The sequence below is a fragment of the Asterias amurensis genome, chromosome 15, assembly GCF_032118995.1.
Source record: "Asterias amurensis chromosome 15, ASM3211899v1".
Taxonomy (NCBI): Eukaryota; Metazoa; Echinodermata; class Asteroidea; order Forcipulatida; family Asteriidae; genus Asterias; species Asterias amurensis.
Genome location: NC_092662.1, coordinates 12,333,833 through 12,348,711, shown reverse-complemented (window position 1 = coordinate 12,348,711; position 14,879 = coordinate 12,333,833). Strand labels below are relative to the sequence as shown.

Genomic DNA, 14,879 nt, shown 5'->3' with positions numbered 1-14,879 from the left:
CTTGATTGTCACCCATCTCACAGCTTGGGATGTTTGTATACGCTGTATGCCAGGCGGTATTCTCATCTTGGATTTGCTGCATGAAGTTTTCTCCTTTAGTTAGGTGCTGGTCTCTCTTCAAAGTATGGGTTACATTGGTTCCTATTAGGATGGGTACTCGTTTTCTGTAGCTGTCAGCTCTAACGACGAAGGCTGGTACTTTCCGATACTCGACGCCCAAAATCTTTAAGGAGATGAGGATGACACCAAGGTAGGGTAAGTTTTGTCCACCTGCTCCTTCTATGGTAATGTCTGCAGTTTGAAATGTGGGGTGATTTTTCCAAAGATCCTCTGTATTTGATGTAATTTGTGATCCCGAATCAATCAATGCCTTTTATGTCGACATCATCTTCGTTATTTGGACCGATGAGTTGTTGATGAGCAGGTTGTTGATAGGTACTCTCGGTCACAGTAGAAGACAGAATAGGTTGTTTTCTTGTAGTTTTTTTTTTTTTTTTTTTTTTTTTTTTTAAGGAGTGCCCCCTGAAACGACAAGCATAATATCCCATAGGGATAGCTAAGAGCTTGTTTCAACATACCATTCCACGATCAAAATAAAAAAACAAGAAGAAAAGAAAGGAGATATTGGTTATTGGACTATGCCTCACTCACTAGAAAGTGATGAGAGACACAACAACTACCATCACCGGCAATCATAGTTGCCGTAAAACAGGACGTTACTTAAGGTATTTATTTACTCTACATTTGAATGACTGCATGCCCTGGGTAGTAATGTCTGAGATAACCGATGATGGTAGGCTGTTCCAGATCTTCACAGCTGCAGAAAGAAAAGCCCTGTCGAAACTTCTAAGAGTTCTTGCTGCAGTCATACCCTGAGGGACCGGGGAGTGTAGAGCATATCTGTTGAGTAGCAAAGATTGCCTGGTCAGTCGAGCTGCAGGTTGACTTACAGGTGGGACTAGCGATTTCAGCAAGGTGTGGCACTTGATTCACTGCATCCTATATAAACAGGAGGCTGCTGCAACATTTCTTCGATGGGATAAACTGCTAAGATTATGCCTCAGTTGCTCTTCCGGGCCTAATCCTATCAGGCGACATGCTTTCCTTTGGATTTTATCAAGAGCCGAAAGGTGGACTGTGCTAGCTCCCATCCAGGCTAGAGGTGCGTACTCCATCTTGCTTCTGATGTACGTCTTGTAGATGGTAACAAGACCAGCCTTATCGAAGACTGGACCCAATCTGCGCAGCATTGAAGTACGCTGACCAGCAGTGCGAGTGATGTTCTTCAGATGTGTCTTCCATTCCAGTTTACGAGAGAACGTAACTCCAAGAAGTTTCATCTCCGGCTTGTCACTGACAACCTGGCCTTGGAACATGATAGGTGGATGATTTTGGATGTCCTTCATGTTGGACACAGTGAGACACTGACTCTTGGTCGGCTCAAATTCAACTTTCCAAGTCTGACCCCATATGTTTATTCGTTCCAGGTCTTCTTGTAGTTGATTAGCAGCAGCTACTCTCATGCTTGATCTTGTTTCAGGAGGTGAGTTCTTGATGGATGTGAATATTGTAGTGTCATCAGCATAGGCAAGAAGTTCTGAATGGCGGATCACATCATGTAGATCTTCGATGTAGATCAGGAACAGAGTAGGGCCAAGAATACTGCCCTGGGGAACACCAGCATTGATCTCATAGCAGGCTGACTTCTGCCCTGCAACCACTACCTCAAGATGTCTGTTAGATAAATAACTCTTCATCCAAGTAAGCAGTTGGCCAGTGATTCCAAATGAAGTAAGTTTTTGAAACAGCCCATGATGCCATACTCTGTCAAAGGCTCCTTTTATGTCCAGGGCGACCACTCGAGCTTCACCTCTCTCGTTTAAGGTGCTGGACAATCGATGAGACATAAAGGTGAGGAGATCAGGGGCAGAGTGGAGGCTTCTGAAGGCAAATTGGTTGTCTGATATGAGGTTGTTATGAAAGAGATGTTTCCGTAGTTGATCATTTATTATGGTCTCCATCACCTTGCTAATGATAGGTAGAGAGAAATTGGCCGGTAGTTTGATGGGCAAGATCGACTATTCTTCTTGTGCACAGGAACAACTGATGCAACTTTCCACTGGGAGGGGAAATAGCCTCTGCTGAAACTGAATCGGAAAAGTTTGGCGAGGGGAGCTGCAAATTCTACAGCGCAGTTTTTCAGAACCTTGGCAGAGATACCATCTGGGCCTGATGCTTTGTTCGTGTCCAGCTTGTGCAACTTTCTTTTAATGTCCCGTGGCCTGAAATTCACATGGCTGAAGTGTTTGGCAGTACGGTCCTGGATATTGGGTGATGGATCATCTGCACAGTTGAGATTGCATTTCATCGAAAAAGCTTGAGCTAGTACCTTTGCTTTTTCTTGAGCAGTTGAGAAGGAGATTCCATTTTGTTGCAGGGATGCAATTTCTGTATGACCTCCCGTCCCAGAGAGTTGCCGAACTGTCCACCACCAATCTCTATCTTTTCCGTTTTCCACAAGTTTATCCCTCATCACCTTGAAGTGAGCAGCCTTTGCTCGCCTGATGGTTTGTTGCGCAAGACTCCTGTGATTGATAAAATCAGCATGCTTTGTGACATTGGTGGGATCTTGTCTCCATAGCTTGAATGCATTTTCCTTTTGAGTGTTAAGGGGACCAATTCAGCTACTGGGCTGTGGTGTCTCGGGCCTCTGACGGCTTGCCCTGCGGCCGCGGGCCCTGGGGGTTTGACGGCACATTTCTACATCCTCTAGCTATATGGCCTTCTTGTCCACATTTGTGGCAGATGTAGAGACCATAGGTTGACTTGGGATCTGAACTCTGCTGGTGTGATTGTCTGCGGGGTTTAGCGCACATTTGCTCCACTTTAAGTGTCAACTGCTCTACTTTAAGAAGGAGATCTTGGAGAACATCACGATCATTGTTCTGTTTGGGCTGGCTGATGTCAGGCTGAGTTTTTGGAGTCGCCGACTGATTTAGTGGTCTGGGTGGTTTTGTTGGTAGGGGCGTGGTTGTCTTGACTGTTGGTACTGCATATTAGCTGTAGACTTGAGGGAAGCTGCCATTCGACCTTCTCTCTCGAGTTGTCTTAGCTGAACTTGTAGCTCATGGAATGTCATTTCTCTTGGCTTCATTGGCGCTAGTCGCTGTATCACCCTTTCGTCTCTCACGCCTCTCATAAACTGCTGAATGAGCATTAGATTTCTGTTGTTAAGGGGACCAATTCTTTCCCTCAACAGAACGGAGCGTTGCTTCCAGCTCTACACTGTATATGGCCGGTGACTCGCAAGGCAGTCTCAATCTCTCATAGAATTCGGCTAGGGGGTCTCCCGACAGTAGGATTTCTCCAAACTGAGACTTCAGCTCGATGAAAGAATGTTTGGGAGTTTGCTGATGGAGTGGTAAGTTCAGTATCAGCTTTCGAGCTGCTCCTCCAAGGTAGCGTGCTATTGTTGAGAATTGCATGTGTTTTGGAATGGATGTCGTTCCAAGGAGGTATTTAGTGTCTCTCACCCAGTCCTCGATACAGATGGTCGATCCTTCTCGTCCTGTAAATATCGGAACATTCTTCACTTGATGAGATGGCACGAGGTGTAACTGTGGTGAAGGAGACTTTGCCTGACTTCTCACAGGCTTAAAATCTTCTACTTGAACGCCTGTGAAGCCCGCTGGGGAGTGAATGTTCGGTATTGCTGGACCGGTTGAAGTGAAAGTTGAGTGGGCGATTGATGTTGGGTTGGGTGTTGCATGTGCTGACATGGCATGCTCTGAGAGATTCTTCTTTCAATATCATTTATCTCTGAGAGGAATTGCTCGGCTAATGGCTGGTAGTTATGCATCTCTTTAGGAGCAGAGCTGACTGAGTAGAATCGGCTGTTTGGTTGTCTCTGGGGAGTGAGTACTGGAGGGGTATTCCGTCTGCGGTGAGTTGACCGCAACCGTGAGTGGTCTAGACTTGTCGGTGAATATGTTTCATCAAAGGGACTGCTGCGGTCAGAAGTGTTCATTGTCTGGTACACCTGGACTAATCTCTCTTGTGTGACGAAAGAATTTTTTGAGTTTGCACTGCTTTGTTGCACTTGCTAACAGCTGTCATCGAACAATGGGTCAGTAAGCTGTCTGGTGGGGTTTTAGTTGGGTTCGATGGGGATTAGCAGAACATCTGCTGCACAGTAGCTCTGGATTTAATCGGTCAATTACCTTTTGTGTAGCCGATCACGCACATACTTTTACAGTTCGACTAAGGTAGGTATGCAGGTTGTAGCTGGGATTAATGGAACTTCTGCCGCACAGTAGCTTTAACCGGTGGATTACCTTTTGTGTCGCGGATTAAGCAAATAGTTCAGCAGTTAGACAAAGGTAGGTATGCAGGTTGCAAAAAGCGTACCAACACAGCGAACAAATGATTACATACCAGGGCTTCGTCGTGAAGAAAGAACAACATGGCTGACCAAGGCTGGATGCTTTTCAGCCCCGCTTTTGGTAGATTTAATGCTTGGTCGTACTCATGTAATTGTTGACATTCGAGACCCGAGGGTTGGGAAGAACGCTATTGGAGATTTTTCCGTCGGTTTCCTCAAAATTGGATTATCCACCATTTGTGACATTCATTTAAATAATGGGTCTTATGAGTAATAAACTTATGAGGAATCGGCTTTCATTGGAATTATGGAATAACTTAAACACTTAAAATAAATCTTATCAAAGTTACTCAGGCTTTCTGGGCCGCGCCATCTTGAAATGCTATTTACATCGGCAATAATAATTATTTACAAAACGAAAACCAAACTAGAGCATAAATGGCAGATTCTAAAAACATCAATTTCTCAAACTCATGTCTTATGAACTCAAACTCATGTCTTATGAAAAAAAGCTTAGATAATAAACTTAAACAACTTTAGAAATAGAAATATGTAATACAAAAAGGGGAAATTTACCTTAAGTATAAAGACAATCAAAAATACAGTTACACGGCTGCATGTCTTCATTGGAATTATGGGAGCACCCGAAAACCTGACGTTGAGGGCGCTCGATTAACAAAATAATTAGTTAAAGGAGGAAACTAAAGTTGATTAAACCCCAAAATAAGGGGGCATGTTTTATACCTGTCACATACGAACGAGACAAGGTCGTGCCAAGACGGAAAATTGTTAAGAAGGAGTCAGTCGTCCACTTGTTTAGAAGTTGGATGTGTGAGGTGGATGCATTTTTGTGTCTAATTCGTGTTAATTGAAAAAGAAAATTAAAATGACAAGGATTGGCGTGTGTTGTACATTCCATTGATTTTGGCCTTATCTTTGGTGTTTTGTAAAAAAAAAAACTCATCAAATTTAAAAGACATTTTCCCTGTACATACATTTTATTTGCCATATTATATTCATGTATGTATAGCTGCAGTACAAACATTAAGGTTTCAAGGCAGGGTATATTTTTGGTAATTGACAAAGACCAGTATTCTTATCTGACTTGGTGTATCCCAACATTTGCAGAAAATAACAAACCTGAAAATTTGGGCTCAATTGATAATCGAAGTTTCAAGAAAACAATGAAAGACTGAAGCAGCCATGTTGCATACATTGCGTGTTTTTAGATGTCTGAAAAAGGCTTAATGCCTGAAACTTTTCTCAGACCCTAAAGTTTTTTGCAAAAAAATACCTCTTTCTCTAAAACTACATTCTTCAAAGGATGTTGTTTCTAGCAATGTTTTATAATAACAATTAGCAGCTCTTCAGTGCTGTTTACCAAGTAAGTTTATTGTTTTTAGGAGTAACTACCTAAAGTACACCCTTCCTTTTAGTGTATTTTAAGGTATCTTTACAACAATATGCCGATTTGAACATGAAACTTAAGAAAGATTGAATTCTTACCGAACTGCCATGATTGCTGTATATCTGTTGTAAGGTGTGCGCGATGGCATGATTGGCAGTATTCAACCCAGTTTTGGATAACTTTAGCGCAGTCTGACGGACATCCATGTACATATACCCATAGCCCTGCTGTACTTGCTTTGAGCTACTATTTCTGATGATCGGGAGTTTATACACAATAAACCTAGACAGAAAATATAAACAAAGTATGAGCAATTAATTTGGTATCTTACAGTTACTTTAAAGTACTCATGCAAGGTGGATATAACATGAGAGATGTTCAGTTTCACCCAAACCAGGTCTCGAGTTTCATCTTGGAGATGGCCAAGGCCTTTTCATTTCGCAAAGGGCACTTCCATTAAAAAATCTGGAAGGGGCACCAAGGCCAAGACCAAGGCAATAGAGGCAATGGCCCATTCGACCTTTATTTAATTCCAGGACTGCAAAAGATGGTAAGTTTCCTTGGCTCTGCAAATTACAACAGAAACATATAGCCGTGTCCATTGCTGCTTCAATCTAGTTTATGATTATGAGGTACCAGCAGACATGATCACTGTAGCTAGATTTTCAGATGTTTGTCAAACTAATTTTTTTTTTTTTACATCGACACTGAAACATAAAAACAAATCTTTTTTAGCACGTCAGTTCTTTTGAACCTGTGACTGTGAGTGAATGAGTAACAATAAACACCACTAAAGTCATCAAAGACTAGCCATCACAGTTTGTGTATCTCAACATATGCTTAAAACAACAAACATGTGAAAATTTGAGCTCAGTCGGTCGTCGAAGTTGCGAGATAATAATTAAAGAATAAACACCATTGTCACACGAAGTTGTTTGCTTTCAGATGCTTGATTTCGAGACCTCAAATTCTAAATATGAGGTCTCGAAATCAAATTCGTGGAAAATTACTTTTTTTCTCTAAAACTACGCCACTTCAGAGGGAGCCGTTTCTCACATTGTTTTATACTATCAACCTCTCCCATTACTCGTTACCAAGAAACGTTTTGTGCTAATAACTGTTTTGAGTAAATACCAATAGTGTCCACTGCCTTTAAACTATTTCAGTTTTTGTAACGCCACAAATCAAGACGTTCGTGCTGTTGGTAAATTATGTTGACTATTCTTCATGATTCAAGACTCATGCTTAATTTCAAAATTCGTAATTCTTGGCTGACGTCACAAGATTGCCCCTGCTAGGTATGATGACGTTATAAAATGAATAATTTCAAAACCTTTTGAAAGCCATTTATAATGTCTGTCCTGAATTTAGGGTAGATTTTTGATATTTCAGAGCAGGGTCTGCAAGGCTTTATTCTCGTCGTTGATGTTTTTTTTCCTGTGTCAATTTGTTTGGTAATAAGAAAACCACGATTTGAAATGGCATGCAAATAACCTAGCTTCTGATACTAACCTCCTCCTTCCTCCGCCCCTTAAAGCCATTGGAATCTTTCGGTACAGAAACAAGAAAAGTTCACAGATTTACAAATAACTAAATTACAGAAGGTAGTGGTGAAAGACTTCTCTTGAAATGTATGATTCCATGAAATGCTTTACTTTTTGAGAAAACAGTAAAACAATATCAATTCTCGATATCGAGAATTACAACAACGGATTTATTTTAAACAAATGTCATGACACGGCGAAACGTGCGGAAACAAGGTTGGGTTTTGCCGTTATTTTCTCCCGACTCCGATGACCGACTGAGCCTAAATTTTCACAGGTTTGTTATTTTATATATTAGTTGTGATACACGAAGTATGGGCCTTGAACAATACTGTTTACCGAAAGGGTCCAATGGCTTTCAACATTACACACTCACGCTTATGAATGGTGTAAGTATAATAATTTTCATTGTTTTATCTATAACTACGTTGTTGTCATACACCAACTTTTGAGAGCAAACGTCTTAAGACTGGGTTGCTGTAAAAATCAAAGATATTTTTAAAATGTTGGCAGACTTCAAAAAATGGATTTTGGCAAACTCCATGTATGAGTAGGTATGGGTACACAATACACAAAAATCGAAAAAAAAGTTATATCAGACATCGGTTGCCATGCTTACGGCTAAAATAAGTTTTTCAGCAAATTTTCCAAGTTTTTACCTTTTTTAAGAGTTAAAATATAGGTAAATTGAAAGCACTGGTACGTCTAAAGGGGAAAACGTTGAAGTTTTTCTTTCACACATGTTGAACAACCATGTTCACTCTTTTTAGAAAAGGTTTTTAAAAATTAAGTGTGCGATCAACTTTGGATCAAACCACTATTTCAAATAGGGGTGTTTTTGTCATATTTTCTTATAGCGAAAAATAGGGGTATCGAATGGGGCCATAAGTCCGAAAGTGGCACTTTGTTGATTATGACACTTTTATAGTTGGAAGATAAGGTACCAACCTACATAAAAATGCAATAATTTTTGCAGGAAAGTTAGCACTTTGTCAGGGCAAAAACGCAACAAATGGCAAAAAATTATACATTATTATTGGGTAAAAATATCAGGATTTTTTTAATTTTTTTTTAAACCTTATGGGTGGAAGGGACTTGAGGTGCATTCAAACAAACTAAACTTTTGAAATCACTATATAGCCCGTTGCCATGGTAACAGCTCATTTGTGTTTTAGCTATTTTTTGCCAATTTTGGGGTCTAAAAAACTGTATTTTAGCATACATTTGCAACTCCACCCAGCCAATGTGCATTCTTTTTTTCATAAAACCTTTCACATCAATACATTGAGTCGTCCTATGCTTAACTTGAGACAAAAAATTATTGCTTTAACTTTTACCCTTATGCTATTTTTAGAACATCATTAGCGCATGTTTTTAGAAATTTGCAAAATCACAATTTTTACCCTATTTTTGGCCCTCAAAATTACAATTTGCCAGGGGTCTCAGAATGTTTTCCTTTCGGTTGTATTTCGGGCCAACATCGGTCCTTCCATTTTGAGAAAAACGTTTGAGAAAAACTTGGGCAATTGTATCCTGTTGTAACAGTACTGCCTAAAAAAAAAATGCATTTTTAACGTGTTTTCTTTAGATTGAATAAATAACATTAATAAAATAATACTTTTAAGTCTTCCATCAATCCGGCACCTTTCATGAGCACCCTGTAGCCTTGTGGACTACCCAACATTGATCAAGAATATTTTTAATGACCTAAGTTTTGGATTTTATACTACCCCCCCCCCCTCCCCTGCATGCCCAGCCCCCAAGCATATCAAATTTTGTTGACAATGCATTACAAAGCGCCTCCTTTGTTGAAAATCCCTTTTTAAAATTTCCATTGCACATCATTAATAGTAGGAAAGTTTGTGCTGTCTTCAGTCACCTTTAGGGAATATTTGCCATTTCGGTTGTGATTGGGCGATTATTTGTGTTTTTATGTCTGGGGAGCACAAACAGGCAACTGTATCATGTAGTGACACTGCCTCAACATGGTAAAATTTGAAAAAAAAACCAGAACAAATTAATTATCTTTATTGGCATTTCTTACATGCTGAACAATGATGTCGATTGAAAAAAAGCAAAGCAGCTTACAAGTATAAAAAATATAACTGTATACAATGTATAGTTCGAAGACTCACCCCAAGCTAATTCGGCTGGTATTAGTGTTATCCGGCTATGTTCCATTAGGGAACTTGAAAATTAATTGATTTACGTACCATTAATTGTACACGCAGTCACTGATTATGTGATGCCTCTGTGCAGTGTTAAGGACGTGTTAGACATTTTTGATGTTTAAACGAAGAGCTGTGAACGTCCATTTTGTCAAGAAAATTGAACATTTTGTTTAAGATTGTATTAGCCTTGATCAAGGCGCTACAGCCAGCCGCGACCTGCAAAATCCCAGTCCCCGTCACTGAGTTCCGCCAGCGCACCCCTCACATAACACAGTGCATATAATACGTGTACAGCGTATGTACACACACATACCTACTGTATGTATGTACATTACATGTACCATCTGTATGGTACACGTACGGTACATCATGAGTACTTTCTAAGTAGCTTGAGCCACGTGTGCGAGGTTGAAAGTAGAAAGACACGACCGTACTCACGACTTCGCTATACTGTTCTCACTGTACAATCAACTGTATGTACAATGTACTGTATACATGTACATTGTTCGTGTATGCACAGCATGCAGACTGCCGAATCGCGCCGGGCCGGGGCACACTACGCCAACAGCCTTGAGTCAAGGCTAAGATTGTATAGCTGCTATAGCCAAACGTAAATGACCACAAACATACCACAGAATCTCTTTGTGATGCATGTTTACCACCTGATAAATATACACAGACACAAGGATTTGTTGTTGTAGTGAACTCTGCCAAGAATTAATTTATTCCGTACTCTGAATTCCGTGGTAAAACGCCAATTCATAATAATTTAAGGGATTTCCCTTTATTTAATTCCATCCAGTGATATCCACTCATAAAGAAGTATACCAGTTCCCATTCTAATACACTTCGCGACCAATTCGCAAAGGGTCCCAATTCCTCACTTTGCGAACGGTAAATTTCCAATCCGCAAAGGTTCCCACTTCTCGGCGATTTGCCAAAGAAGGTACCAGACTAATTACAATTATTATAATTATAAATGCACTCATTGACTGGAGAAAACTCCGGGTCAATGAGGTTCCCACTTCCAGCGAGTTGCCAAGAAGGTACCAAATTAATCTGCTTCTTTATATACAATCACATCATTTTATTACCACCATATTTATCCATATCAATTCACATAAATTAATTTACCACTTCCTCACAGGCTACAATGCCTATTAGCTTCTTGTTTATAGGAACAACCTAAACTTACCGCTTTAAGTGTAAGTTGTAAGATTATCAGTCAACTCAATCTGTACCACGTATTCCGTAATACCCTGACCCTTCCATTAACCCCAGGGAGGGAGGGAGGGAATTTTGCGAAACTATACAATCTATCTTAACTCCTAGGTGGCAGAATATTCAATGACGGTTCCCAGAAAAACAAGCACCCTTTCCCCAATTGCATTGCTTTGGTTGGTTGAAAAGAACATTGGAACCACGTCTGAATGCGCCCTGACAATCCCAATCGCTTATAGCCCCGACTGTGCAACCTGACTATAATTATGCATATTTCCTGGTGTTAAATCGGTTTACTGCGTTACGCATTAAACCCTATTATACAATTGAGAGTTATATTTTGATACGTGTAAGTTGCTTTGCTCTATTGTGTGCCTGTTTTTTTTCAATCAACATCATTGTTCAGCGTGTAAAAAGTAACTAGAGAGCATTATTTTTTCATGTGATTATGACATTTGCAAAATACACCCTTTTTTGGTAAAGGCATGAAGTTTCTGGCAACACTGCTCCACAGTTCAAAAAATACAAAAAATTTCTTTTTTAATTATGTGATGCCTGTTTATACAACTGGGAGTTACGTTGTCATTAGATGCTTTATTATATTTTGTCCTGATATTTTGTCAGTCTTCATCATTGTTAAGCATGTAGAAAGTCATAAAAAGAGCATTATTTTATAACTTTAAATCTATACAATCGCCAAAAAGCATGAAGCTTCTGACAACACTGCTCACCAGTTCAACAAATACCAAAACATTTTTTTGAAATTCCTACACACCAGTATCTTATCTTTCAAACCTGGTAGCCCAACTTTCCTAAATATGCTACTTTCGGACTTCTGACAAACTTAGCAACCCCCTCTATTTCCCAAATTGAACTTTGTTCAAAACACCCCTTTTTGGAAATAATGGATTATTCCATTCACAATTGACTGTACCTGTGTCAGGTGCACTTTTGGAAAGACCAAGGGTGTATATTTACCATATTCAGTTGAAAGGCAGGTAATATATTTGGTCTTTAACAGTGAAGCCTTCAATTTTGGGTAATTTTCAGAAAAGAGCTAAATTAGGTGAAATTAGGCTAAATTAACCGTTGTCATGGCAACCAAAGTGCAATGAAAAAACTATGCTTTCTTTTTACACTTTGGTTGAAGGAATTAACATGTGCAAAGAATAAAAAAAATCCATTAAAACAAAAATTCATATTTTTTTGTTATACAATTTGAAAATAAACACATTTTTTTCAAAAAAAGGACGAAGTTTATTGCAGCACTGCTCCCCACCACAACAAATACCAAAACTTTTTTTTTAAATTCTTACAGACCAGTATCTTATCTTTCATGCCTGGAAGCAAAACTTTCCTAAATATGCCACTTTGGGACTTCTGACAATTTTAGCAACCCCCTGTATTTCCCAAATTGACTTTTCCTCAAAACACCCCTTTTTGAAATAATGGAATCTTCCATTCACAATTAACTGTACTTTTGTCAAACGCATTTTTGGAAAGATTAAGGATGCATATTTATCATATCCAGCTGAGAGGTAGGTCCACTATTTGGTTTTTACACAGTGGAGCCCTCAACTTTGGGTAATTTTTACTCATGAAAAGAGCTAAATTATGTGAAATATGGTAATTTTCTACTTTTGACCGTTGCCATGGCAACGAAGGTGTAAATGCAAAACTTATGCTTTATTTTTACATTTTGGTTGATGGCCTTCACTTGTGCAAAGTTTAAACGAAATCCATTTTTGAAAGTCTGCCACCACTTCTTTGATTTTTAGAGCAACCCAGTCTTAACGGTTTCGTACAAATATCCAAACCGAGCACTTCCCATCGGGTGATGAGAACCTTTTAATTCTCATTTGATACAAGAATTCAAATCAAAATCACATCCTAGTTATAAAATGGCCTAGTGACCAGGGGTAATAATAATGGACGCGCTTTTAGAGATGCCCATCGGGTGTGAGAAGCGCTATTTCAACCCTGGTTATTATTATTATTAGTTATGTTGCCGAGAAGAGTTCCACGGAAGAAGATGGAGAGAAAAAAAACCGAAAAAACAACAAAAAAACCCAGAACAAAAGAGGTTTTTGTGCTTGTATTAAATTAGCACTTGATCTATCCCTCTCTTATCAGGGGAGGGGATGAAGAGCTTCAATGATTCTAACTTTCCTCTTGATGGTCATCAATGGGAAGAGCGTTACGAGCATCATAGATGCGTTTCAACAATGGGTAAAGTTGCACAGTTTGTATTTCCTCCTTTCGTGGTTTTATAAATGGGACCATACAAAAATGTTCAATATTTTCTAGGTCCAGTGAGTAACTAGCATTGAAGACCCCCTCCTTCCCCTAAAGTAGTTCTGATCCACATTTTTCTTATTGATGCATATTATTTAGATATCAACATTTTACACTCCGTTAGGAGTCATACAAGGTATCCACCCCCACCCAGTCATACTTTTGTTTGACCTTGAATATGTTGAAATCTGTTGACAGCCCCCAAATAGTTGAGACCAGGGCCCAATTTTACAGAGCTGCTTGTAAGTTGCTCAGCATAACATTATTCTTATCAGTATAAGGTTTAACCAGCCAAAGAACCATGTCACAGGTACCATGTGACTGGTTTTCTGCTGTTTTTTGTTTAGCTTAAAAATGGCAAGCAGTTCTTTCTGCTGAAGTAGATGAAATTTTGCCTTAATGTTACATTAATATAGTCAAAGCTAATACGTACAAAAATAAACCAAGTGTTTTTCCTAAAGTAAAGTTAGATGAAAAGTTGTCCTCACCAGTCGACAGGTTTTCCTCCTTCGTCAAGACATGTGATTGCAGCATCACACTGCATCACAACAGCAGCAGCCAAAACACAAAGTACTGCACCGTGTAGACTATGCATTATTAGTGGAGACTGTAGTCGTCAACGTCAAGCAGCCCAAACACCAATGTCACAATAAAACTGTATGCAAAAAGACACGCAAACTTTTGTTTAATGCCTCAATATGACAAAAAAAATAAACCGTGTGGATTTCAGTGGCACGGTTTCACCCCTTGAAACCGTGTGGATTTCAGTGGCAACTTGTGCCAAGAACTTCCAAACACTATTTCCTGGTTGGCTTTAAAAAATTAATGTGATAGTTTCTATGTATTTAACCCACACCTGTGACGTCATGCTATTGTTAAATCGCTCCATTATTTTGCACGAATGGCGCGATGGTTACATCTATTCACCCATTGTGCATAAAAGAGTTAGGGTTGAAGTCAATGACGTACGCCATGGACCATATATTATTTTGTTTTTAATGGTTTTTAACACAGGTTAATAGAGCTACACATGTATTGCAAAATGATTGTTAACACTTTCCACAAGTGAACAGCTACATTATTAAATTATTATTGAGCTGAGATGTTAAAAAATAATTATAGAACTACAACAGTAATTTAAGCAGATCTTAAAGTCAGATAAATCAATTTCATTTTAACCAGTATTTTTGTTTTTTGTTTTTATTGATTCAAAATGCTTAATTTACCATACACAAACATGGTAAGTGAGTAAAGTACCTCAAATTTAAGATTGCAAAGATACTTTTTTCAATTTCAATAACAGGAATTCAACTGAAATTGTTGATCATAAAGGTAGCTTAAAATTAAAAACAAATCTGAAACTACAGGCTTGTACGCGGGTAGGTCACTTCTGGAAAAGTTTCCGTATGGCGCCACCACTTTTTCATTCGAAATAAAATAATAATAGTATCTAATTTACCTGATTGTTATATCCCTTTTGTAAAAACAAGTGAAAAAGTGGTGGCGCCATACGAAAAGTTATCCTCACTTCTTTTATCTTCACCTTTTGGGTTTTTTGTAGACCGAGAAAGTCGGCTACAACATCATCTGATAATCTGTTTCTATCACTAACTTGTATAAATTTACTTAAAGTCAAGAAACAAAATCACTTATCTGTTGCCACTTTGCCACTTTCGCTCCCGATCTATGATGCCACTATCGAAGGAACGAGCATATTTCCTAAATGTTGGTCTTCGTCCATTGTTCACACACCACCAGTGGTGTTCACTGGAGTGAACAAGCTTACGTAATACATACAAACAATTGACGTAAAAATTAAACAATATCGCGCCATTCGTGCGAAATAATGGAGCGACTGT

General features: G+C 39.0%; 1 protein-coding gene across 2 annotated transcripts in view; it reads right to left on the bottom strand.

Moving 5' to 3' along the window:
- LOC139948486 (plancitoxin-1-like) overlaps window positions 1-13,800 on the bottom strand; it is a 38,696-nt gene extending 24,896 nt beyond the window's left edge. For both annotated transcript variants that reach the window (XM_071946642.1, XM_071946643.1), the window contains exons 1-2: window positions 13,509-13,800; window positions 5,888-6,071 (exon numbers count right to left, since the gene is read on the bottom strand). In XM_071946642.1, coding sequence (XP_071802743.1) covers window positions 5,888-6,071; window positions 13,509-13,615 — 291 coding nt within the window. In that variant the 5' untranslated portion in view covers window positions 13,616-13,800. The remainder of the gene's footprint in view (window positions 1-5,887; window positions 6,072-13,508) is intronic.
- Window positions 13,801-14,879: the final 1,079 nt, after the last annotated feature.